General features: G+C 42.1%; 1 protein-coding gene across 1 annotated transcript; it reads left to right on the top strand.

Annotated features, from left to right (window-relative positions):
* The first annotated feature begins 358 nt into the window (after window positions 1-358).
* CMTM6 (CKLF like MARVEL transmembrane domain containing 6) lies at window positions 359-22878 on the top strand. Its single transcript, XM_043595611.1, has 4 exons — window positions 359-609; window positions 12387-12563; window positions 17281-17379; window positions 20615-22878. Exons 1-4 carry the CDS (start codon window positions 472-474, stop codon window positions 20747-20749), a joined length of 549 nt encoding a protein of 182 aa, XP_043451546.1. The 5' UTR covers window positions 359-471; the 3' UTR covers window positions 20750-22878.
* Window positions 22879-27767: the final 4889 nt, after the last annotated feature.

Raw genomic sequence — 27767 nt, 5'->3', positions numbered from 1 at the left:
AAAATATATGACTGTTGGAGCTGGTGAACAAGGAAGAGACAAGTAATCTCAGTGATTTTGACAAGTAAGCCTAAAAGGAATTCAGAGAGATGCAGGAGGGAGCAATCCTGAAAGTCCTTTCAGACAATCCTTTGCGCTTAAAATGAAACCTAATTGCTTTCCTTGCTCCGCAAGGCCTCTACATTATGCGGCCTCTGCCTACATCTCCAGCTTTATCTCCTCTCCTCCTTTACTCGGTCCTTAGGACAAACTGTTCTCTTTGCAAGAAAAGTCTCCAGATCTTTACGAAGTTTGATAAACGGATAAGGCCTAGGGCGGCGGGGGCGGGGCTAGAGCGGGGGCGGGGGCGGGGCGGGGCGGGGTGGGGCGGAAGCGGGGGCGGAGGCCCAGGAAGTGACGGCCCGGCCGGTGGTCCTTCTGGAGTCGGTGTAGTTCGCGGCGCCACCTGTGCGGCCTCCGCGTTCCTGGGCGATGGAGAATGGAGCGGTGTACGGCCCCACCACTGAGGAGAACCCGGGCCCTGCCAGGGGCGGCCGGAGCGGCCTGGCCGCCTACTTCTCTCTAGGCCGGCTTCGGTTGCATCGGCGCCTGTTCAAAGTCTTGCAGCTGGTAAGTCCGCGGCCGGGGTGGGCGAGCCTGGCCGGGGCAGAGGGGGTCTGGCCCCGGGGCCGCCGGCCTGCGGGCTTGGGAGGCTGCCGAGCTGCTTCTCCTCGACCTGGTTGTTCAGGAAGCGGCGGTTTCCACACCCCCAGTTCCTTCTCTGTCTGCTGGAAAGGGGGGCGTTACCTCCTGCCGCCGGGCTGCCTCTCAGCCCCAGGGTCTCCCCGGCTGGGTCCCCGAGGACGACCTAGGGCCCCGGAGCGTGTTACGCGGGTCCAGGAAATGCGTCGGAAAACCCAAGTCAGCCGCTCAGACTTCTGTCACTCCATCATCAATTACGACCTTCGTCTCCTCTCCCAGCTGTTACTCTGCAGTATCGTCCAAAATGCCTGTATTTAGACTACGACGTGCTTTGTGTTTATCTTTCTCTGGTTCTTGCGGTTTTCCTGGTACGAGCCCATGGGGCAGTTTAATTTGTTGAACAAAGTCTTCCGTTACTCCTCACGGTATTGAGATGTGTGTATTCAGTAAATTGTCTCCCAGATGTCTTATATTGGCTGGAAAAGAATTACCTCTGAAGGAGCGATACGTGTGTACGAAGTACAAAGTGAAAGGGACAGCTTGTATTTGTGTGCAGGTAGCAAAAATAGGGCATGGCCTACGTCTCCCTCAATTTTATTGAGTTTCCGTTTACTTTAGGCAGTAAACGCGCCTTCACCTAGTAGTGAAAATGTCAAAACACCTTTGAATTTTAATTCACATTACACACATGCTGACATCCCAAGTTCTGTTTTAACCAAGGTGACCATTTTCCGGAAGAGGAAAAATCAGACTGCCTAGTTTGTAAGTTGGTTTTGTTTAATCATCTCAAGTAAAAATAGCCAGTTGGTTTCCTTAGGAAGAACTTAAGTTCTTAGAATTCCGATAACCAGAACTTAACTTTCTTGGAACTCAGATGGCCTATTTTTATTAAAGAGAAAAATAGCTGTCAGAAAACCGGCACTGCTTATCAAAACGATCACATCTGGGAATAGTTTGGGAATCACTTGGAGGCAGGTGACAGTGTGGCCTGTGGAACCCAAGAGGGTCTGGCTCTCTCTCTTTCCAGCTTCACTTTGGGTGGTTCACACTGGAAACCTTTCAGTTCTTTCCAGGCATCAGGGGTTCCCTCCAGCCATTGTTCCTTTGTTATCAGCCGTTCCTTCTGCCCAGAAGTGCTTCTTTCTGTTCTTTTGTCAGTTCGAACAGGACTTTTAGATATCAGCTGTGTTCCTCTGCAGTAGAGCTGAAAATGTTTTGACATAAATAGTAGAACTCTGTAGAACAGAAAAGAATTCGTATTCATCTGAAATATTCTTGCTGCTCTAAGGACATCATCAGTATTGGTGTCCTGCCTCTTAAATCTCCTATTTTCAGTTCTGTTTTTTTCCTGTTTAATCAGAAATGGCAAAGCTACAGTAAAATTTCTCATTACCTTATTTATACTTTAATAAACTGTATTCCACACCCCCGGAAAAGAATACAACCAGAAATTTTGGTGATAGACTTTTGACTGGGTTGTGGAGAAGAGGAGCAGATGAATTTGCCTCGCAAAAGTTGGTAGACTATTCCTGCTTGTTCTCCATCATACCATAAGGAGAAGAGGGAAAGAATAAAAACTAATGTCTCTTTTTGAAATCCATTTACAGGCATATCTCAGGTACGGTGGGTTGGGTTCCACACTGCCGCAATAAAGGGAATATCGAGTCTAATGAATTTTTTGGTTTTCCAGTGCATATAAAAGTTATGCTTACACTATACTGTAGTCAATGAAGTGTTCAATAGCGTTGTCTACAAAATATGCATACGTTAATGTAAAATATTTTATCGCCAAAAAATTCTAACCATTAACTGAGCTTTCAGTGAGTTCACTGATCACCATAGCAAATATAATAATAATGAAAATGTTTGAAATATTGCAAGAATTACCACAGTGTGACACAGAGACCTGAAGTGAGCAAATGCTGTTGGAGAAATGGTACCAATAGACTTGCTTGACTCCTTGTTGTCTCAAACCTTCAATTTGAAAAGTGCAGTAAAGCAAAGTGCAGTAAAATGAGGTATGCATTTATTTCTTTATGGGGAACTTGTAATGTTATAAGAATACTTTCTCTTTTTTTAAAAATGTTTATTTGTTTTTGAGAGTGAGTGTGTGAGCTGGGAGGGGCAGAGAGAGAGGGGGACAGAGGATCTGAAGTGGGCTCTGTGCTGACAGCAGCGACCCTGATGCAGGGCTCGAACTCACGAACCACGAGATCATGACCTGAGCTTAAGTCAGACGCTCAACCGACTGAGCCACCCAGGTGCCCCAAGAATGCTTTCTTTAAAACAGATTTTAAAAAATATTTCATTATTGCTTTCCATTTTGATTGTTGTCTTTTAGTTCCTGCTTTGTTTCAATAATGTCCTTTATCTTTTCACAACAGTATATTGTAGGAGTTATGCAGAAAGTGCCAAGGAAGTTATATATGAAATAAAACTGTCATCCAGCTTGGGCAACAGGCAAAGTTTTCTTTGCTAAAGTAGAAGTACATTCTTAAAAGCCACATTCTGCCTTTAGGTTGTTTTACTTTAGATAACTTTTTATTTATTTTATTATTTTTTTTAAGTTTATTTATTTGAGAGAGAGCACAGAAGCCGGGGAAAGAGAGCGAGAGAATCCCAAGTAGGCCCTGCACTGTCAATGCAGAGCCCGACTCAGGGCTCAATCTCATGAACCACAAGATCATGACCTGAGCTGAAATCAAGAGTCAGGCACTTAACTGACTGAGCCATCCAGGCGCCCCTAGATAACTTTTTCTTTTTTTTTAATTAAGTAGCTTTGCAGAGCTCCAATAAGGAAACTACTGTAATGGAGAACCCCATAATTGGGAGAGGAGGTACTTTAACAAGGGAACTGGAAGTCATGTGACATTTTATCCAAAATGTGGTGCATTTCTGTGTTTGTGTATGTTATTCCAGACCCCCAAATCTTACCAGATTCTGAAAACCCCAAAAGAGAAAGGAATCTTACTCTAAAACTTAAAAATCAGACTCTGCCTACTTAGGACATTCCTAGAGTTAAAGGAGACTGAATTAGCTTTCCTCCGAGGTTCTTTTCACTGTGTTAGATTTTTACAAATCTCCGGCTCTGGGGGGTGCTGGTACAGTGCTGAACGCCAAAGGGGTACAAGGGGAGCCTACAAAGGGAAGGAGAGGTCAAAGATGAAAGAGCATGACTAGCTCTTGAGTTAGATACTTTTGGAATTACATAGCTGTGTCTACTACCATTTCTTTAAAACTTTTATTTTGTCAAAGGCTTGTCCAGAATATAAGCATCCCTTACCTACCAACTGCCCTTCCTGAGCTAAAGAAGAAATAAAGACTCAGCTGGGAATGCAGTGTAAGGAGTCATTGCAGTCCTAAATTTATGCAGTTTATTTATCAGTGTATTTTATCCTTAGATTGGTCCTTCTGCTAATGTGTGTGTGTGGGGGGGGGGGAGTTGTTATTTTTGAGGGAGTTTGTTTTTGTCTTAAGGGGAACATTGCCACTGGCCACCAGATTCCTTGCTAGTAAGCTGGTGCAGTGATCTAAATCTGTGCAATATTCTCTCTGCAACAAGCTGGCACTATGTGCATGGTACCAGTTGAATGTCCTGATGGCTGCACAGTACTGTGATTATAATGACTCTTCAAGCAAGCGGTTTGCTTTAGAATTCACCAGTGATTTAAATTTATCAAATTATAAAATGAAGTTAGACTCTGTAGGTCCCAAGAAACAAATCACCTAGAAGCAGTTTATCTTATAATGGTGTCCTTTTCACCATTAAATGTGAAAATTGATCTGTACTAAATTGAAATGCTATATTTTTACCTTGAGGAAGATCCATAATGTCAGCAAATTATATCTTTGAACCTTTGTGAGAGTCAATATTTGCCTAAGGCAAGGGAGGCTTAGCCGAACATCAGGCTGACAGATTTGTTTACTTGGATCTTACATATGACTACAGGTTGGGTTTTTTTTTTGTTTTTTTTTTAACGTTTATTTTATTTTTGAGACAGAGAGAGACAGAGCATGAACAGGGGAGGGCCAGAGAGAGGGAGACACAGAATGCGAAACAGGCTCCAGGCTCCGAGCTGTCAGCACAGAGCCCGACGTGGGGCTCGAACTCACGGACCTCGAGATCATGACCTGAGCCGAAGTCGGACGCTCAACCGACTGAGCCACCCAGGCGCCCCTGACTACAGGTTTTTAGTAGCAAGGTCATTAATTCACGAATTAATATAATTTTGTAGTTGGAGCCTTATAATGAATGGCGAACATTAAAACGTTCTCTTTAGGGCGCGTGGGTGGCTCAACCCGTTGGGCGTCTGATTCTTGGTTTTGGCTCAGGTCGTGATCCCAGGGTCATGAGATCAACCCCCCCCCCCCCCCCCCCCATCGGGTTCCATGATGAGCATGGAACCTGCTTGAGATTGTTTCTCTCTCTCTCTGCTCCCCTCCCCTACTCATGCTCTTTCTCTCTCTCTCTCTCCAAAAAAAAATTTTTTTTAAGTTCTTTTTATGAGAAATGCTTTAGTTGTAGACTGTTAAAGACAAATGGTAGAGACTTAGTATTTAATAACGACTGTTAATTTTAAGGAGGACTGAAGTTTCAGAAAGGGTAGTGAAACTGAAACGGAGAGAGACAGAGGGTAGTCATTATTTGAATGTTTAAATCACCAGAACTGTGAGTAAGCCATGTCTTAGTCACTAAGATTTCCCAAATGTGTTGACCCTAACACGTTGGTTTTAATGTAACATTTAACAGCAAAAGGGGAAATGCACAGAACTCTGATTGTAACTTCAAAAATCCAGTCTTATAGGGGAAGCCTACACAGATATACATAGTTGTCAAATGAACCTAATAAGCAGTTTTTATGCGGCTGGGGGGGTGGGGAGGGGAGAAAGCACAGAGTGGGAGTCAAGAGACCTGGGTTTTTGGCTGTGCCTGGCCAGCGTGGGACCAGGCCTGTCCGAGATTCATTCCATCACCTGTAGACACAAGGGTAGGAGACTGTGCCCTCCAAGAGGCTCCCAGCTCCAAAAGCTTGACAATGCCCATAGTTCTATTTGGGAAATTTTTATGTTATTAGAAGAAGCGGCACTGGGCATACTGTTGTTAGGTACTTAGTATTCATTAAGCAATATTTAATGTGAGGTCTTCATGTTACTGAGAGTAAAACTTTACCAGAAAATAATTGAGCCTTTCAACTTACTTTTTTTTTTTTAATTTTTTAAATTTATTTTTCAGACAGAGAGAGACAGAGCATGAGCAGGGGAGAGGCAGAGAGAGAGGGAGACACAGAATCCGAAGCAGGCTCCAGGCTCTGAGCTGTCAGCACAGAGCCCGACGCGGGCCCCGAACTCACAAACCGCGAGATCATGACTTGAGCCTAAGTTGGACGCTCAACCGACTGAGCCATCCAGGCGCCCCTTTCAACTTACTTTTAACATTCATCATTCTTTCCTTACCCAGTTCAGTGACCTTACCTCTTTTCTTATCCCTAACCACTTTGGTATTTAATGCTGGGGACTACACATTTCTTGAAATTATTACTTCTCTTAACTTACACATTAAAAAAAATTTTTTTTTACAAAGTGTTTGTTTACCGAAAAATATACATAAATTAGAAAATACGATAAAAATAAAATAAGCACCACTTTACTACCACCCCCTTCACTTCGATTAATGATTTGGAGTATGTTTACTTGCTTTTTTTTTTTAAGTTTTATATATATATATATATATTTTTTTTTTTTTTAATGTTTATTTATTTATTTATTTTGAGAGAGAGAGTACGTGTGTGTGAGGTTGGAAGAGGGGCAGAGAGAGGGGGAGAAAAAGAATCCCAAACAGGCTGTCAGCGCAGAACTGGATGCGGAGCTTGACCTCAGGAACCTCGAGATCATGACCTGAGCCAAAATCGACTTAACCCAACTAAGCCACCCAGGTGCCCCTATAGTTTTTTGTTGATTTTTTTTTTTAAGTTTGTTCACTTATTTTGAGAGAGAGAGAGAGAGAGAGTGTGTGCATTTGCAAGCAGAGGCAGGAAGGGCAGAGAGAAAGAGAGAGAGGGAGAATCCCAAGCAGGCTCTGCACTGTCAGCACAGAGCCGGACATGAGGTTCATGAGATCATGATGTGAGCTGAAATCAAGAGTTAAATGCTTAACCCACTGAGCCACCCAGCTGCCCCTGTTTACTTGCTTATTAAGGAGTTTTCCTAAGAAGTGTTATACTTCCTGTGACTTGTTTGTCAGGTGCTAGTTTCTCTTTTCCTTCCTACTCCTGAACTGTGATACTCTTTCACGCCCCACCCAGTCCTCTGCGCCTCCTGTCTTGTAACCAGCTAAACCAGGCGGGCAGTCCCTGTTGCTTTCATCCAGAATCCATACTCCCTGGCCAGATCATCACATAACCTAACACCTGGCTCCTTAAACATTTTTATCATCACTCCCCACCCAGTTAGGTCAGTTGTCCTATTATTTCTGCGGGGCTTACCATGCAAATTCTTGCCTTCATGAATCTGTTCTTTTCTGTCCCCCACCTGGAATGTCCTCTGTCTGTCTAGATCGTGTGTGTCTCTTGGCCCTGCTTTGAGTCTCACTTTTCCACTTACCCTTCTCTAGCCACTATTAGGTGGATCCAAGCATTCTCCTGAGATTTCCCGAATTTACAGATAATGGACGTTCAGTTATGAGGTGTATTGTTTTCTTATGCACTGATCTTGCTGCTCTGTCCTTGTGTTCCTGTACATACTACAGTGTTGGATCAATAATACTCAAATACACTTTTTGAAAAAGTTTTTTAAAATTGAGATATAATTGACATGTATCAGTTTCCGGTGTATAACATAAAGGTACCGTATAGTGCTGTCGGAGATTATATATAGGAAGGTTAGGGGCCTCGGACAGAGATGGGGAGTCAGGAGTAAACTTCATACTGAATATAGTTTGTAGTGCCGATCTCTTGGCCTTTAACTGGGAGTAGGAACTAGTAAATGCCCAAACTTGGTATTGTACCCCTTTAGTCTCTCAGGATGTCCGTGCAGAATCTGCCTTTTAATACCCATCTGAGGCTTAAGGTCAGTGAGAATGACTCCTGTTAATAAGTTTGGAACAGGATTGGGGCACCTGGGTGGCTCAGTCGGTTGGGCTTCCGACCTCAGCTCAGGTCACGGTCTCACGGTTCATGGGTTCGAGCCCCTCATCGGGCTCTGTGCTGACAGCTCAGAGCCTAGAGCCTGTTTCAGATTCTGTATCTCACTCTCTCTCTCTGCCCCTCCCCGACTCGCGCTCTGTCTCAAAAATAAATAAACATTAAAAAAAAATAAGTTTGGAGCAGGACTTGTAATGAAGACACTGGTTGCTGCTACCTGAGCTAGATCCTGCCATTGTCTTGCAAAGAATAGACAAACAGTCTATGTCTCTAGAAAAGACTTTACTGTCCTATAGGCTACACAGATGGGAGTGTTCCTGATAATCTAATTTATTGTAATAAGAATGGCTCACGATCAACTCTTCTCAGACCCCAGTTAGAGTTTTAGGCTGAGATCTTCTCACAGTTAATTGACTTGTGTACACCTGAGGTATATTTTGCAAATTTCTCATAGAGAAACTGCGAAAAGTTGGGTACGATTTAACATAGAGGCAAGAATAAAGCAAATGGAATATTAGACATTTAGTATTTTATTATACTGGAGTCATGTACAAACTCATCCTGTAATTATAATTTCAGGAGATTGGGGAAGTGCCTTTACACAATGGCTTTCTGGGATTCGTCTTGCTGTGTCACTTTGTATCCCGGGTGCAATGATTGGGAGTGCCTTACCTGACCTCTCTCTGAATGAAGTTGTTTGGGATATGCTGGACTATTTTATGACTCACTAACTTGTAGGAAATCCTAGCAGTAAGATCTGTGTTTATCCTTACATAGATTCTTTTCAGAATTTCGTTGGAGGGGAGAAATCCCTTAGAGGCCTTCATACCAATGTAGGTTTGACCTTTTCCTTTTTAACTTTTTCTTTTGAAACAATTGGACTCACAGGAACTTGTGAAGCAAAATGTACAGGGAGGACCTCTGTACTCTGTGTGTGTGTGTGTGTGTGTGTGTACATTTCTCTGCAGTTTTATCACGTGTGTAGCTTCCTAGAGTCACTACCACAACTGTTCCAGAAACTGTCCTATCACCGTAGGGTTCCCTCATGCCACCCCTTTAGAGCCACACCTTTCCCTTCTCCCCTGGCCACCACTAATGAGCTCTCCAGCTTTGTAGTTGGTTATTTGAAGAAGGCTATGTAAGTGGAACCATGTAGTAGGTAACCCTTGAGTTTGGGAATTTTTTCCACTTTGCATAATTGGCAGATCATCTAACTTGTTGTGTATGTGAAGTTTGTTCCTTTTTATTGCTCAGCAGTATTCCATGTTATGGGTGTACCACAGTTTCCTTCATGGTGGAAGGACATCTGGATGGTTTCCGGTTTCCAGAACTCTTATGAATAAAACTGTTATGAACATCCATGTATTGTTTTTTGCCTAAGCGTGAGTTTTCATTTCTCCTGGAGAAGGTAGAAATGCAGTTGCTGGGTCATATGGCAGTCGCCTGTTTAGTTTTTAAGAGACTGGTCAGCTGTTTTCCGGAGTGGCTGTGCCATTGACTTCTTCTTGATGACAGTATGTTGTAGGTTAGCATTTTTATACTATGCAGTGACATGTATCTGCTTCTTTTGGTAGCACTCTTGGTGCCATTAATATATCTGGTTGCTTCTGGCCTGAGGGGCAAAATGACATTTCCCGATAGGCTTTGGTTTAGGTCACCATCTTGATGGTCTTAACGCTCAAAGGAAACTCCCCTAGCTTTCACAAAACCCACACAACCCACACAACCCTGCCCAACACAAACCTGCCCAAGTGAACCTCTCTTCTTTCTCTTCTTTCTGTTTCTAGAGGAGAGTTAGCCCCAAACCTGAGCCCCAAATCCTACCTATAGAGAGCTTCTTTTCTTCCTCGTCTTGAGACCCACCCATCTTACTGGTTTCTGCCTTTTTAAGCATGCTCAGTTCTCTCCCATCTTGAAAGTCCCATCCCTTTGACCTTGTCCACTACTCCCCTGTCTGGCCAGTCTTTCCAAAGTACAGCTTGTGACTGTGCTGGCTCTATCTCACCGCTTTGTCCTCCTCTCACTTCTCACTGTGCAGTGCTGTAATCTTAGCCTCCCTGCCTGACCACACTGCCATGGGCTTGCTGATGTCACCAGCAGCCGCCTGTAGCCCAGTATGATGTAAGTGTTTCAGTGTCGTTCTTACCTGACCTCTAAGTAGCATTCATTATTCTTGATTACTTTCTCTTGGTAGAAATCCTTTTTTCTTGTTCTACTACCTGTTTGGAATGCTGTTCCTGATTGTCCTTTGCTGGTGTCTCCGCCTCTGCCTATCCCTTAAATCGTGGGGTTGCTCAGAGTTCTGCACTAAGCTAGCTTTCCTCCTTCTGGGGGATCTCACTGGCTGATGCCCACGTCTTCGTCTCCACCTGCGACCTCTCCCCTGGGCTGTAGACCTGCGTACCCTTTTGCCTCCTAGATACCTTCCTTCGCTCTCTCACAAACCCCTCACACCCAGGATATTTAAAACTGAATGGATTCTCTCCCCAGCACCCTTGCCTCTTAAAAAAAAGAAGAAAAACCAAAAAGACCCGACTCTTCTTTCTGCAGTGAGGCCCCAGTGTATCAATATCGTGTGTGCAGACGACAGTGGGGGTGCTTTCATGTAATGTTGAGTTGCCGAGTTCACCAGAGTGAACCATTGTCCGTTTAGGGCACAGCATTCTGACCCACGCCCCTGTCTGGCACTCTTGAGCACACTTGAGGCCCCTCTTGCGCGCTTTTTTTTTTTTAACTAATTAATTAATTTTTTAAATTTACATTCGAGTGAGCATATGACTTCAGGCCCTCTTGAACACTCTCGCCTCTGCCATCAGTCGACTTGTGTTATTCGCAATACTGCTAATTATGCTTTCTATCGTCAGACATTTAACTAAATATCACACAGACTAAAATTGAGTGTGGAAAGGAGTTGTTTCCTGTGAAAACGAAATTGTATGCTTTGGCAAGTCCGAAAAATAAATTACTAAAGTATTTGCTGTGGAATTAAGTTAAGAGTGAGACGCCTGTTGTAGAAGGCTAGTAAAACTTGTCCAAATCTCGAAGGATTCTGCACTCTGCTTCTCAGGTGTCCAAGGCCTTGCTCCACTTCAACTAACATTGGTCTGGAAGTGGTAGTTACAGATGAAGAAAGTGATGAGTGCAGAAAACATGATGTGGAGTTGCAGTCAGTAGGCTCAAACTGCAAGAAAAGCCCAATTTCAAAAGATTGGTGAATAAATGTGCTTTTTTGTTTTAAGTTAAAGCGTTCAAGTATGTTATCTTATTTCCTACTCTATTTATTTGTCTGTTTATTTATTTATTTATTATTTTTTAAAGTTTTTTTTAAATGTTTATCCATCTTTGAGAGACAGAGACAGAGTGCAAGTTGGGGAGGGGCAGAGAGAGAGGGAGACACAGAATCCGAAGCAGGCTCCAGGCTCCGAGCTGTCAGCACAGAGCCTGATGCAGGGCTCGAACCCACAAGCTGTGAGATCATGACCTGAGCTGAAGTCGGGCACTCAGCCAACTGAGCCCCCCGGGCACCCCATTTATTTATTTATTTTTCATGTTTATTTATTTTTGAGACAGAGAGAAAGACAGAGTGTGAGTGGGGGAGGGGTAGTGAGAGAGGGAGACACAGAATCTGAAGCAGGCTCCGGGCTCTGAGCTGTCAGCACAGAGCCTGACGGCGGGGCTCAAACCCACAAACCGTGAGATCATGACCTGAGCCCAAGATGGATGCTTAACCAACTGAGCCACCCAGGTGCCCCTTTCCTACTCTGTTTAAATGTGTCCTGATAAGGGCTTCTGCTGTGTCTTGCAATGATTTCAGACTGTTCTCCATTACTACTGCCTGGTCACTGTCTTGCCCTGATTTCCTACATCACCTTCCCAACTGGATGTCCATCCCAGGATCTGCCCTTTCCCCAGTCCCTTCTCCATGTTGTAGCCAGCAAGAACTACTAAAAGCATAGACCTGATTGTGCTGCCCATTTGCGTGAAAATCCTTAAAATCCGATTTTGAATAATAAGAGAGGACCTTTAGATCTAGCCTCTGCTTACCTCCCTAGTCTGGTTTAATCATTTTTGTGCTGCGGTCCCCTTCCTTCACACTGGATAGTTGAACCATGCGGACTCAACTCACTGCATGGTTCAGTGGGGCGGGGGGATATATGTATGCATTGGGGTGGGAGGGGTACCAAGCTCTTGCACCTCCAGGTCTTTCTGTGGACTGCTTCTCTGCCTCGAGCTTCTTTCCCTGTCTTTTACCCCCGAAGCTGACCCTCCTGTCCTTCGGGAACCCTCTCCTGACCCCCCCCAAGTGGAGGGCCTCTCCTGTGTGCTTTTATAGCAACACGCTGTGTTTTGCCCATTCTGGCCTTTAGCACTTGGTAGTTAATTATTTGCGTACTTGGATTCCCTTCAAGGCAACCGGACTGTAAGTTCTGTGTGGATCAGCTGCATTTAGTAATCGTGTTTGCCCTGGTCTCCACTTCACAGATAGTTGCGTGGACCAATAAGTTTTCTGAATACTGTAGGCTTCTCTGGAAAACACTTAAGTGAAATGTTCTGTTTCTTTTGTAGTTGCTGTCTCTGCTGGCCTTCGTCTGCGAGGAAGTCGTGTCACAATGCACTTTGTGTGGAGGACTTTACTTTTTTGAATTTGTGAGCTGCAGTGCCTTTCTCCTGAGTCTCCTCATTCTGATTGTGTACTGCACTCCAGTTTATGACAGAGTCGATGCTGTCAAAGTCAAGTCATCGGTAAGCATGAAGACCTGTCATCCCTCTATGAAGAACATAGCTGTTTGGAGTCCTGTGCTGTTTTATTGTTCAAACTAGGGATGCTTGCAACACTCAGGAGCAGGAGAAGACACTATCCATTGTTCCAGTTCTGCCCTTCGGCAACTCCATTTTCCCTGCCAGATGGTGGGGGAGACGGGGAAAATGGGATGAGAAGGAGGACGGACACGGCCAGGAGTTTACAGTTATGGGTGGTTTCCCCTAACTCCCGTTAGGTATTTTTTAAAAACTAGGATTTTTGTCACTTTTGATTTCTCACATTTCAGGGTGTCGCTCGTGGGCTCTACAGTTTTTCATTGTGTACCTGTCCTGTGCCAGGCATTACGCTGGATGCTAGAGAGTGATGAACTAATGTGACGTATTTCTGGAACTTTTAAAATGAAACACCACACAGGGGTGCCTGGGTGGCTCAGTCGGTTAAGCATCCGACCCTTGATTTCAGCTCAGGTCGTGATCTCAAGGTCACGAGGTCGAGCCCCACGTCAGGCTCCATACTGAGCATGGAGCCTGCTTGGGATTCTCTGGCTCTGTCTCCTGGGCCCTCTCCCTCCATGTGTGTGTGCACGCTCTCAAAAAAAAATAGTAGTAAAAAAATGTTTTAAAATGTGACACCACATAATCCTACCTGTGGTTTTGATTTTTATTACAAAGAAATTTATCCGTAAGTGGATTAAGGAGGCATTTGTTGAATTCATTGTTCAGAAATTTCCCTTTTAATGAAAGTGCACATTGGAAATTTTATTTTCACAAAATCAGTGATACATAACTTTCTAAACCCGGTCTGCTAGCGCATGTTTTTATTTGAGTATAGTGTGGATTTGTGAGATGACACATGAGATGATTCACACACTGACTGCACTTAAGGAAGGAAGGAAGAATTGAGCATTTTACTTCTTCAGTAGTACTGGAGTAAAACAGTAGTGGTTTGTGAAGAATTGTACATGTCAGGGTCAACATACGTAAGAATTCACATCTCTGAGGGAAAAGATAAAACTTAGGGTAAATTTTTAACTATTAAGAATAAGGGATAGGGGCACCTGGCTGGCTCAGTAGAGTGTGTGACTCTTGATCTCGAGTTTGTGGGTTCAGGCCCTACACTGAGGGTAGAGATTACTTTTAAAAAAAAAACAAAACAAAATGGTGTAACAAGATAAATACAAATCAGTAAAATTCTGTTATTGTTTTGAATTAATGAGAAGTAAACATTGGGTCATATATTAGTATACACCTAAGATACTTATTTTTATCTGTACACCCTTTTGTACTACCCTTTATCATTTTGTGCTGTAAGATCTGTTACCTTCTTTTAAAAGAATTATTTTAAGGTTAAAAATTAGGGGCGCCTGGGTGGCGCAGTCGGTTAAGCGTCCGACTTCAGCCAGGTCACGATCTCGCGGTCTGTGAGTTCGAGCCCCGCATCGGGCTCTGGGCTGACGGCTCAGAGCCTGGAGCCTGCTTCCGATTCTGTGTCTCCCTCTCTCTCTGCCCCTACCCCGTTCATGCTCTGTCTCTCTCTGTCCCAAAAATAAATAAACGTTGAAAAAAAAAAATTAAAAAAAAAATTAAACAAAAAATTGATACCACAATAGTTAAAAAAGTAACTTTGAAAAAAACAAAACAAAACAGGTAGAGTCTGAATCCCATCCATCAAGTCTTTGATGAGCACATACATGCGGATCTTGGTGTGGCCAGTATATGACCGTTCCATTACCTTCCTTGGTAACAGCTGCTGTCAGCACAGACTCGTGTCAGATACTTTATATACTGTGACTTAGAATCCTCATATTGTAATGCTCCATTTTTCCATTGAGGAAACTTAGATTCAGGGTGGTTATGTAACTTGTCCAAAGTTACACAGCTAGGGTAAAAATAAACCGAGATTGGAACCCAGAAAAACCCTCCACACTCTGGATTCCGTTCTGTGGCCACCGCTGAATCCTGTCGGAACCAGTGCCCTAGCCAACTTTAGATGCTGTCATGGCCGATATCAGCCCCCCGGTGTCTAGATCTCTGTATAATGATGACAGTAACAGAGCCTATTTATTGTATGGAATATGCATATTAAGATGAGGATACAGAGAATATCTTCGAGCTTTTGGTAATCATATTTGTAATCTCTAAGTCCTTCCTTTCTGCAGACAGGTATGTGGTAAGATTTGGGGGCAAGTGAAAAGTTAACTTGTGTCTGAGCTGATTGATTTTTAGTTCCAGTGTATGAATTTATATTGTAAACATTATAAGATTGAAGTGATTTTTTTCAGCTTTTACTCTCTCCACAGCAAAACAGTATCACTGTCCATACGAATATTTTTAAAAATGTTTAAACTTTAGTGCTGCATCTGTAGTGTTTAAGAACCTTGATCTTTTTGACAAGAAACAATATTACAGTATTTTCCAGTTTAATGGTCTATAACTAAACAAGATGTAAAACATTTATGACATCTTGAGCATTTAAGTTATTTTAGAGTAAGTGCTGATCTTAAAATGCTGGGGGGTAGGGCAAGGAATAAATCAGTCATTTCATCCTAAAACAGCCTTTGTAGATATTTTACAAAAAAACTGTAAATATTTTATTTCTTTTGGGTGTTTTGTGTCTATTCATAGCTGATGATTAAGAGTTACAGTCATATATGTTGTACTTTTCACCTAACACTGTAAGGATTCCATGTTTGTTTGAAAGGTTTAAAAATCACTTTTACTCCTGACATGTTAACGGACTCAAATACTTTTTTAATGTCAGAGGTTTTCTGTTTTGAGTGTGTGATGGGGTGGTGATGGTGGTAGTGTCTAGGGAGGACCAATAAGCTTTTTGAAGGGAGAATCGTTTCTATTCCATGCTATTGTGGCTCACATTCTGTCAAGAGTAATAGTAGCCAAAAGTTGTGGGACACTTGCTGTGTGCCTGATACTGGCGGTCTAAGCATTTTCCACAGATTAACTCAAATCTTTAGAATCACTTATGAAGAAGATACTGTTCTTATTCCCATTTTGCAGATGGAGAAACTAAGGCACACAGGTAATTAAGTAACAAATTCAAAGTTACACAGCAGGAAGTAGTGTAACTGGGATTTGAACTCAGGTGGTCTGGTTCCAGAGCCCATATTTATCGAACAGTAAATTATTCTGTCTCAAAATGGTTGTCCTGTTTAATACCTCCTTGAATGAAATCCAAATATTAGTAAATGGAGTTTTATATTTGTGTGTCGCCGATTTGAAATAACATTCAAAGGAATAGGAAAAACAAAAGTATTATAGAAAAACACCTCTTTTAGAAGCAAAAAGAAAATCTCTTAAATTTGTTTGTAAATGTTACGTGAACAGCGGACAGTCTGGGAATTCTGTGTTGGGTAGTTTTATCGATACTAGGTTTACTGGAGATGCATCTCCGGAAACTCTGAAAGTATCAGACTTAAAACCCTGAGCAATGGCTGTCATTTTACCGGTTTCTCCTCTGAATCAAGTGCGCATGTCAAGTGCTGTTTGCCGTTGGCATCTGAGAGGGAGCCTCACCAGATAGTGCCAGAGAGCCCTTGGGAACCCATGGAGAACTTCGTGTCGTGAGCTACATTGTGATGAGATATGGAAGCCCCTATAGAGCAGATAAGCTCATCATACAAGCCCATTTTGGGTTACTTACTTGGAACGATTGAAAGCAATACGTTATTCCAGAAAATTTACGTGTCTAAAAACATACTATTGGCATAATTTTATTTGGTTAATGACAGGTGGTTCATCTGATTCTCTCTTTTCTAGAGTGCTTTCAAAGCACTGAAGTACTGTCAGGCCATCCTAGCATAGAATCCGGATCTTCCTTAACTTATGACGGGGTTACATCCCGATAAAACTCATCGTAAGCTGAAAATACCGTTAAGTCGAAAGTGCATTTAATACACTTAGCCCCCGAACATCATAACTTAGTGTGCTCACAACACTTACTTCAGCCTGCAGTTGGGCACAGTCATCTCCCACAAAGCCTGTTTGATAATAACGTGTTGACTCGTGTCATTGAATACTGTCCCGAAAGTGACAAACGGAAGGGCTGTGTGGATACAGAAGGGCTGTCAGAGTACCGGTAGTTTACCCTCGTGATCGGGGGCTGGCCGAGAGCCGCTGCCACAGTCCAGCAGCACGACGGAGGGCCACCCCGCGCAGCGCCAGCCTGAGAGAGGACCCACACCCACAGCTGGAAGTACAGTTCCTACTGAATGCATGGTGTTTTGGCACCAGAGTTAAAAATCGTAAGCGGAACCATTGTAAGTCAGGGACCATCTATACTTTGAAAGGGAGGAAAAATTTTTTTGTTTCTGGTTTTTCTTTTTTTGTTTGTTTTTGTTTTTGTTTTTGCTGGGAGGAAGATGGCATGTAATAAATGGCTTTGGAAATTTTAATATGTCCTAGAGAAAACGACACACACACACACACGCATGGCCTTTCGGGGAACTGCTTTTATTGAAAGATTATCTTGTGATGTGCTCTGAATATGCCCCATCCAAAGTATGGATAGCATTCCTTTACAGGGTAATTAATGAATGCCAAGCTTATGGAAAAGTTAGAAGCTGAAGCATGTAAATTTGGGTTGCATGAAAAAGCTGTGTCACCAAAGTTTTTTAAAAGTAAAAGCCAAAAACATTTGTTTCTATGAACCTAACCCTACTGTATTCTTTGTGCACGTGTGTAGGATTTCTATATTACTTTGGGCACAGGATGTGTGTTTTTGTTGGCATCCATCATTTTCGTTTCCACACATGACAGGACCCCAGCTGAGACAGCTGCCACTGTGAGTACCTTGTATTTTGAACCCTTGCTTATTTTTGTTTCCTCAGAAATATGGAGCTTGGAAAGTACTAAAAGGTTATACAATAGGGGAGCATTGTTCATCTTTTAACTTATTTTTCAGTGTAATTTTGAACGGAGGACCTAAGAGCAAATAAACATGATATAGCAACCTAGAACCTGTGTTTAGAATTTGACCACGTTTTGTTAATAAAAACCTAATCACTCCACATATGAATGTGTTCCTGCTAATGGAAGGGGTAGAACTGACTTTGTTATCTGACTTCCGTATCTTCTTTTCGACTTTGCAGTGCAGCAAAAACACGCGTACGTGGCAGGTGTAAAATAGCCACACTAGGTGTAGAGGATACACAGGAGAAATGATCGAAAGGTTCAGCCTGGTAGATGAGATCGATAAGGAAATGTTTTTATCTGAAATCCTTGGAGGACCAGATTTTTTTTTTTTTTTAAATTCAGAATAGTCTGGATTTTACAAAGGCAGTGCTGCAGAGGGCCTGGGGCAGACCCTGTAATCCAACATGTTAATATTTCTGAACCATGAATACTCACAGTAAAGGGGATAAAGACTGTAAGTAGTTTTGCCTGGTGTCACTTTTGAGCCAAGTAAATCATGAAAACGTTTGAGTTTTTGTAGCTTTTTGGATTTCAGAATTACAAATCAAGGGTCATGTCGTGGATTTGTGAACACAGACAAATGACAATAACAAATCCTCTTGCAAGTCAGCTGGATTCCAGTTAATACTTTGCTCATAACAAATTTGAAGTTATAATTAATTGAGTTGTCAGCTAATAGATCATTAAAACTACTCTCAATTATAGAAAACTTAAAAGGAGTTCAGGGACTTGCATGGTTATATCTACCTGTTCATGTGAGCAATTTGTTAGCACACATGTCAAAACAAAACCGAAATTAAATCAGTGCTGAACCTTGACTCATTCTAGCAACAAGTAATACTTATGCCTGAACCATAATCATAAATACATGAACCAATCGGTACATGAAGAGAAAGATCTAAGTTTTAATGACCCTTATGGTTAATTTCAGTTTATATACATATTTGTATTGCAGAGGAGTATGATAGGGTGATCAGTGAAATGTTTTAAGGCATAGAAGTTCATTGCTATAAAATCCTTAGAGGAAGTGAAATAGAATTGAGGAAAGTTGAGTTGAAGAGGGGGAAAAAAGCATGGCATAAAATTCCAGGTTGTTAAAACAAAGCGTGGGGCGCCTGGGTGGCGCAGTCGGTTAAGCGTCCGACTTCAGCCAGGTCACGATCTCGCGGTCCGTGAGTTCGAGCCCCGCGTCGGGCTCTGGGCTGATGGCTCGGAGCCTGGAGCCTGTTTCCGATTCTGTGTCTCCCTCTCTCTCTGCCCCTCCCCCGTTCATGCTCTGTCTCTCTCTGTCCCAAAAATAAATAAACGTTGAAAAAAAAAATTAAAAAAAAACAAACAAAGCTTATTTGTATAATTAGGTGATGTGTTAGACTATTACAGTATTTAGATTTCATTGGCTATATTTAAGAGTGACTGGTAATTTAAAAACTCAGTATTTGTAATAAAAATAAAAATTAAAAAAAACTCACTATAATATGCTGGACATTACCTTTTGCAACTTATTATGAAAAAAATTTACAGACTAAATTAGTAAGGGAGCCCATTAAAAAAAGAAGAAAAAATTGAAAAGTATGTGAGCAAAAGATCGGGAATATCATTTGTCTGGATGCTACGGCATAGAGGGCCCTGCATGAACTGGGGCTCTCGAGGGGGTCAGGGATGGCTTCACAGACACAGTGACATCTAATCTGTCCTTAAAGCATGTAATATGTTTGCCCAGTAAGGGGATAGATGCCATCAAGCCAAAATGAAGACTCTAGAGGGAGAAACGACTTGGCTTTAGAGATGTGGGATTGATAATTAAATTTAGGTTGGATATATTGGGGCTCTTTGGGTAAATTGATGAATTTGGAGTTCAGTTTGCTTTATAGTGAAATGAGGCAGGATGCATATTCTTGAGGGGTTGGGTGTGAAAAGTCAAGAGATTGGAACTACAACAAAATATTAAAAATCAAGAACAAACTGCTGGGGGCGCCTGCGAGGCTCAGTCAGTTTAATGTCTGACTTAATTTCAGCTCAGGTTATGATCTCACAATTTCATGAGATTGAGCATAGGGCTGTGTGCTGACAGGGCAGAGCCTGCTTGGAATTCTCTCTTCCTCTCTCTCTGCCCCTCCCTGGCGCTCTCTCTCTCTCTCTCTCCCCCAAAATAAATAAATAAACATTAAAATAATTTTAAAAAAAGAACAAACTGATGGTTACCAGAGGGGTAAATAGGTGATGAGGATTAAGGAGAGCACTTGTCGAGATGAGCACCGGGAGATGTATGGAACTGTTGAATAACTATAGACCTGAAACTGACATTACACTGTATGTTAACTAACTGGAAAACTTAAAACTAAAAAAAAAAAAAAAAAAAACGATAATAAAAAATCATGGAGATGGGGTGCTAGAGGTGGAAGGGACTTTAGCCATCACATACATCAGTTTTCTCTTTTTACAGAGCCGTTCTTTGGCCCCCATTTCTTTAAGGGTTTTGCTAGTGAAGAAGATTTCTTCTTAACAGAATTCTCAGAATGCTTGATCGTATGTTAGAGGAGTGCAATGAGGAAGTGATTTAAGGAAGAGGAAGTAGGTCATGGTGTCATGTTGCTGTGTCATGACAGTGTGACAAGTAACTGGAAAATATTTTTTAGGTAATTTAACCTAAAAGTATCTTCGAAATAGAATTTCTGTTTTGATAGTGATCACTTTGTGCCATTTTCACTCACTCCCTACTCACGTATTTCTCTTATCTCACCTGTGAGTCAGTCTAACCATTGCCAATAATCCTGTGTTTTGTATCATTTTCTACGGTTTTGTTTTTCATCTATTAACCTTAGTGTCACAGGTTTGGCACCCCACACACCCACATGCACACATAAGGCAGGACATCTCTCTTTTGTAGAACTTCGACTAGTAGCCATTATTCTAGATTTTTTTTGGTAACTTCTAGTTTTCTGATGGCCTTAAAAAGTCTTTTATTACCAGGGGTTGAGAATAACGTGTATAAGATAAAATTGATGAATCGTGTTGCTTGTATAAAACGCTTTCAGAGCCCAGTAAGAAATGTGAGATTACATTCCAAAACTCATCCTACAACCTTCGCCCTTTCTTCTCCCCAGGTGTTTGGATTCCTAGCAAGTTTTATGTTCCTGTTTGACTTTGCCAGTATGGTCTGGGAGAAACAACAGGAGTCCCAGATGAGAAAATCTGAGGCTACCAGGAGGACAGAGGCCACTGAACCACTTAATGCTTAAGGACCTAGGGAATAGGTGTTGCATAAGGTATCAGCTGCGTAATGCCTGAGCCCTGGCACAAACTCTTGTAGAATTTATGTAATGGTTAAACCACTTCTTTGGGGGAACAAGGGGAAGGGCAGGAAGGCACTTTTATCAATATTGGACTCTGTGTCAGTCACCACAAATTAGGCCAGAGAACTTTTTGTTTCAAAAAAAAATGTATTTAAATAACAGTTAAAACTTCTGTCAAATGAAATGGTTTTGTTTCTGTTTCGGAGGACAGTTGTTTCTTTAAATCACATAGCTCAACTGATGATCTTTTATTCTGTCATTGAAATACCCAGGCTTTACTGTATCTCAGTCAGCCTTAAAATTATATTGTAACGTTTTAGGATAATTATTATTAACTCTTTCTGAGACCTTTTCTAGCATAATAGAAACTGTATGGGAGGTGTTGTTATTTTATACGTAGAAAAGAAACAATATCAGAAACCCTATGTTTATATTGCACTTTGTTGTTGATAAGCGAAAAAAAAGATTTTTTATATAACACACAGAAAAATGGAAGAAACTCTCATGGCTAAGGACCAAAGATAAAAAAAGATACACTTCTTGAATAATACAGTGATTATTAAAAACAGGCTTCAACTGCTTACCACTGTCTGAAGAGATAAGTTCATACTGGGAGCTAGGAATTGGTCCATTCCCCTGTTGATATATGGCTCTTCCTACCGAAGTTAATACAGCTGTATCAGTCTGTTCAGCGTTTTCTTCGAAGCCTACCCTCTTTTCAAAACCCCAGCTTTTGATTTTTCATCTATTTGAGATTCTCCCTTTTCTCTTTATCCACATGGTCCATACACTGTTTCATCATCTGACAGAGAGGAGTCTCTGGCCGATGGCGGTTTTCTTTAGGTAGTCCAAACTTTGGGGCCCTTTTAACTGCACAGAGTATGCAGCGGGATCTTTAGGTTTCTTGTTCCCACGTCGGGGATTACTCTGACTTCTCTTTGGGGGAGACCTTCTTAAGGAAGTATCTAGCAAATCCTGCCCAGGTTAACCCTGAGGATGGTGTAAGGGGGCAGCCCAGCCATTGCTCTTCAGACTTGTTCTGATCGTTTGCAAGAATGGCCTCTTGCTGGCAGGCTGTCTTAGAGCCAGCCGGCCAGGGCACTTGGTCCTTTCTGAGCAGTAGGTCTTTCTTATCCTCCTCTTAGAATTTTGACTCAGGACTCTGGTGTGAAGGCAGTAAGCCCACGTGTCAGGTACTTCAGGACTTTGGTGGAAGTCTCCGGGGCTAGGTGGACCGGGTGTTCCTTCTGAAGGAGTGGAATCGTGTTCCCAGTGAGACCATTTAATGACCCTATCCGTTTGAAATTTCTCATTTGTGTGTGTGGATGTGGCAGGTGCGGTGGTCAGAGTTCAGCAGCACGGCCTCCCACGGCTGCTGCCCTCTCTTGCTGACTCGGGACTGTATCCATTTGTTCCCAAGTTTGGATGCTAGTGCCCGTGGTGCTGTCACCACTACCTGCCTAGGGGATAATGAACCCGATCACGGATGCTGTCTTTACTGGGCGTACCATCCACGAGAGGAGAAATAGCTTGGGTCCTGGGCCCAAGAATGAAGAGTGGTTCGAAGATAAGTAGCGTATGGTCAGCAAGTTCTGGAATTTCACCCCTGACTGTACACTGTCATTTTAAATATCATCCAGACCCAGCTGGGCTTTCACAGCAAACCATCCGGGCTACCTCAGGGTCCCCGGGCGTGCACGGGCTTCGTTGAGTTTGATGGGACGTGTCCCAGCTGGCCACCTCCGTACAGCACGTCGGCATCGAGCCGCAGCGCTGCTCGCTCTGAGGCTTGGCTTGCGTCTCTTTTATTGGTGCAGAAGTGGGCCTCTTAGCTGCCACTTAACCTTCCCTTTGCAGAAAGATAATGTATTTGCTGGTATTTTGGGTCCCTCTGGAACTTTTCTTCATCCTGTTCTCTATGGGACCCATGACTGATTGGCCCCCCTCTTCTATTGTAGAAGGAATTCGAGTAAAAAGACCACGTGGTGAATAAAAAAAGTTCAAGGAAAACTTGGGACCAAAACCCCTTTGATCTCCGAAAAAGGGCAAACTCAATAAACTGAAATGTCACATAATTTTTTATTAACAGCCATGTTAGATTTGTTATATTTTATACAAATAAACTGTTTAAAATGGTTCTTAAAGATTTTAAGAGAAAATGCATACAGTGTAAGAATTTTATAACTGCCATACTTAAATTATGTTCTGCTTGGGGACTGGGAAATGTATTTTTACATTGTTTATAGCCAATCGCTTTTGTATTTATCAATTTAAATCCTGTGGGTCTTTTTTCTTTCTTTTTTTTTTTTTTATCTCTCTCAATGTCAAATTTTGTAGTTTTCTTTTTAAATAAATCCATTTTATTGTCTACACCTTTGTAGTTGTTTCATTATCACAGAAGCCTGATGTTGAAGATGAAAACTTTCTCCAGAGTCCTAGGAGTTGGCTGTACAATCTTGGTAAGTACTTTGGTGGGATACTGGACGGTGCGTCTGCCCAGGTGTGAGGCACAGGTAGGAAGTTGGAACACACGTTGAAGCCGCCTTTGTTGGGAGCCATGTCTGAAGAGTTGCAAAGGAATGTTAAGGACTAAACACCTTTAAATACTTACAAGGAAGCAAATTTGGACTCTCCGTCACGGTTCTCGTTGTGGCTAAACAATGCTAAAAACAAAATAGGCACATTCTCTTTCAGACTGTTCAGTGACAGAGAAAGTGTGAAACAAAACTGGGGTGGTTCTGGTAAAGCTGCAACTATTTGTGTGGTCTGCAGAACTCCCGCCTCCAGTCTGTGTGAGAATAACAAGATCTTTATAATCATCAGGAGCTCGCTGGAATTCGTACATTCTTCAGAGTTTTGTGTTTTGTTTTGATAAAGAGCATTGTCTTGGGGCGCCTGGCTGGCTCAGTTGGTAGAACATGCGACTCTTGACCTCAGTGTTGTGAGTTCAGGCCCCATGTTGGTGGAGAGGTTGCTTCAACAAATGAAAAAAAAAAAAAAAAAGAGTTGTCTCAGTGTGCCGTCAACTGCAAGGAGCAGAAAACCTAAATAAATAGGTCTTAAAGAGTAAGGAAAATTTATTTCATAAGCCCAGGTAGGGCCGTTCTGTGACTGGTCGAAGTTCAGCGTCTCAGCAGTATTATCGGGGACCCAGACTCTTTCCATGTTTTTCTGCCCATGCATCTTCTGCTGTGAGTCTTTATCCTCAGGATTGACCCCTTATGGTGTAGCAAGACAGGCGACATCTCCAGGCATCGTCCACTTGCACAACAATGTCCAAGGCCCAAAGAAGAGATTGTGCATTGCTGTGTCTCTAAGGTGTTCTTTTTTCACAGAAGCCCCTTGGTGGACTTCACCTACGTGTCTTACTAACAGACTTTAAATGCCCATTTCTAAATCATTTACTGACCTGGAGAACGGGATTACTGAAATTGGCCTAAAGCAATCCAGATTCCTCTCCTCAAGTGGTGAATACCCTTTGAAGCAGATAGAGTCTTCTGTTACCTGAACACTTTGGTTCTGGTAGCAAGAGCCACGGGCTTGGGGTTCAGCAGCGTCTGGCATAAGCATGTTAAGGATTAGGCCCCAGCTAGGGAAAATAAAATTGCCAGTTTAAGAAATTTTTGTAGGCCTGAATACCCCCAAAGCAATGTAAAATAGAAAAACTAACAGTTCTGACGTTTAGACTAAACTATAATTGTACAAGTTATGTGTACCCTAGAAAATTGGTCTAATAAAAGGTGGGAAGTACTGTTTTTTTTTTTCCTGTGACCTTCATAATTGGCTACTTCTAATTTTTGAGAACTGTTGAGTACTGGGAGCACAGAAGATAACACCCATTTCAGACACCACCCAGCTTTAATAGATCATGACTTTTTGCCATAGTTTTTTCAAAGGCCCTTGTTTAAGAAAGAAAATGAAGTTTCACTTCTGAATACCACCACCTCCAATCTTACTTTTTACTTTCCCAAAGGCACACATGATCTTGAATGTGGTATCTGTCTTTCCTGTCTTTATTGTCTGTACTATTTAGAGAGATGTATCCATAAACAATGTCCGACATGGTATTTATGCTAGATTTAGCCATTCGTAGGTTGCTTTTTCCAATCGGTAGTATTTTGAAATGTATCTGATACACGCAGCTCTAGCTCATTCATTTAAACTACTATTTGGGGGGCGCCTGGGTGGCGCAGTCGGTTAAGCGTCCGACTTCAGCCAGGTCACGATCTCGCGGTCCGGGAGTTCGAGCCCCGCGTCAGGCTCTGGGCTGATGGCTCAGAGCCTGGAGCCTGTTTCAGATTCTGTGTCTCCCTCTCTCTGACCCTCCCCTGTTCATGCTCTGTCTCTCTCTGTCCCAAAAATAAATAAACGTTGGAAAAAAAAAAAAAAATAAACTACTATTTGGCATCCCGCGGTACGAATTTGCCAGTTTACTTACCTTTCCTCTGTTGACAGAAAAATTTTGATGTGGTTTGTTTTTGACCGTTTGAACCAGTGTTCCAGGGAACAGACATCTTTGAACATCTCACGCACGGGTGCAAGAGTTCTGTGTAGGTTGTGGACTTAGAAATTGTTGCATCGCAGGATGTGTGGGATTCCAACATGGCTAAATATTTCCAAAGGGTCTCCAAAGTGGAGACTTCGCGTCAGCCGTGTACAGGGGTGCTTTGTTTCCTTATTCTTGTCTTGCACTTAGTATTAGTTTGGCTTAAGAGTTTTGCTGATCTGGGGCTGAAATGGTCTCTCATTTTCTTTTACACTCCCCTTATGACTGGTGAGCCTGGGCGTCTTCTCATTCGGCTGTTGACTTTGTACGCTTCGCCACATCAGTGAGTTGTTCGTTTATATTCTTTGCCTTTTTTTCACCCTGATGTGTGTTTTTGTTTTTTTTTTTTAAACTCATTTGAGAGTTCTTGACATATTATGGGTGTTATCCTTTGTTAGTAATGTGCCTTGGAAATATCTCCTCAAAGTCTATAATTTATATTTTAACTTTGCTTCTGGATACTTTGTCTCTTTGCTTATCGATTCTTGTTAGCTCAAGGTCACGGATGTTCCCTGCCGCTTTCTAAAATGTTTAAAGGTTTGCATTTTACATTTAGTACTTGAATGTACCCTGATTTCTGTATGCGGTAGGAGCACTCCGTGACTCTTTGCTCCTCTGATAGACAACGGCTGCTTCTGTCATCTACCAAGTTTATGCATATGCGTGGGTCTGGGGCTGGCCTCCTTAGGCTTTTTTTCTATACCTATGCTAATACCATAGTCTTGATAAAGTCGTAATAACCTGAGGGCAAGTTCAAAATTGTTGTATTCTTAACACTTTGTTATTTGAAACACTTTTTCTCTTTCTTTTTTTCTTTCTTTCTTTGAGCTGGGGAGAAGGTCAGAGGGAGAGAGAATTTTTTTTTTTTTTAATGTTTTATTTACTTTGGAGAGACCTAAAGACCGAGTGAGAGTGGGGGAGGGGCAGAGAGCGAGGGAGACAAAGAATCCGAAGCAGGTTCCAGGCTCTGAGCTGTCAGCACAGAGCCCAACATGGGGCTCAAACTCACAAACCACAAGATTATGACCTGAGCTGAAGTTGGACGCTTAACCAACTGAGCCAACCAGGTGCCCCTATTTTAAAGACTTTTTAAGAATAGTTTTAGGTTTGCAGTAAAATTGAGAGAAAGGTCACTTTACTTTTTACTATAAGGATACTTTTTACTATAAAATTTTAAGATTGATTTGGCAAGTTCCACAAAAAGCCCTTGTTAATTTTTTCTTGGAATTGCATTGAATTTATAGACTAATTTGGGGGAAAATGATTTATGATTTAACTTAACATTCGTGAACCTAGAATCTCCACTGATTTGGGTCTTTTATTGTTTTCCAATAAAGTTTGTGGTTTTCTTCAAAAAGGTCTTGTACATCTTTCGTCAGATTTGTCCTAGGTACTTTATTTTTGCAGGTGTCCAGAATGGGATCTTTATTTTATTTTATTATTTGTAACACTATCTTATTTTATTTTTTAAATTAATTAATTTTTTATAATTTACATCCAGATTAGCATATAGTGCAACAGTGATTTCAGGACTAGATTCCTTAGTGCCCCTTACCCATTTAGCCCATCTCCCCTCCCGCAACCCCTCCAGCAACCCTCTGTTGTCTGTATTTAAAAGTCTCTTATGTTTTGTCCCCCTCCCTGTTTTTATATTATTTTTCTTTCCCTTCCTTTATGTTCATCTGTTTTGTATCTTAAATTCCTCGTATGAGTGAAGTCATATGGTATTTGTCTTTCTCTGGCTAATTGCGCTTAGCATAATACCCTCCAGTTCCATCCACGTAGTTGCAAATGGTGGGATCTTTATTTTAAAGATGACGTATTCTGATTAGAAAACTGAAAGATAGCTCTGAAGGCTTGCTTAAATTGAGGTCAGTCTTTTCCTTTTTTGTAAGGTTTTCCTGTGGGTGATGGCGCGTGCCTCCTGCCATCCCGCACGAACTGCACCCGAGTGGTCCTGATGCTGGCACCTGATCCCTCCCACCATGAAGGTTCCCGTCAACCTTTTAGTTAAAAGTTCCCATCCCTTGGCCTTTCTCTGAATCTGTTATCTGTGTTTACAAAATGGCGACTGTAGTTCCTGCCACTTTCATCAGCTAAAATTCTGCAGTGATACATTTTTAGCGTGCATATTTGACATCAGGAAAACAAGGGTAATCAGTACTCCTGCTCGGCTCCCGAATGACACACAGACGTGAGGACTGATGCCCCTCAGTTCTTCCCACCTACTGCATTGTTATTGCCTGGTAGTTTTTACTTTATCTTGTTTTAACACCTCCCGCACCTTCCACATGTTCCTCTAGGTGCTTTTCTCTAGATGTGGTTGCTTCACATGACCACGCATACAACTTAAATATTGTTGTCTGTGATTAAATAGCTGTGTGTTTCTGGGGGTGGGGGACGCTGCACCGGATGTAT

This window comes from Prionailurus bengalensis, chromosome C2 (genome assembly GCF_016509475.1).
Source record: "Prionailurus bengalensis isolate Pbe53 chromosome C2, Fcat_Pben_1.1_paternal_pri, whole genome shotgun sequence".
In the NCBI taxonomy this organism is placed as follows: Eukaryota; Metazoa; Chordata; class Mammalia; order Carnivora; family Felidae; genus Prionailurus; species Prionailurus bengalensis.
Note: the sequence above shows the minus strand (reverse complement) of the source record. Positions and strands in the feature narration are given on the sequence as shown.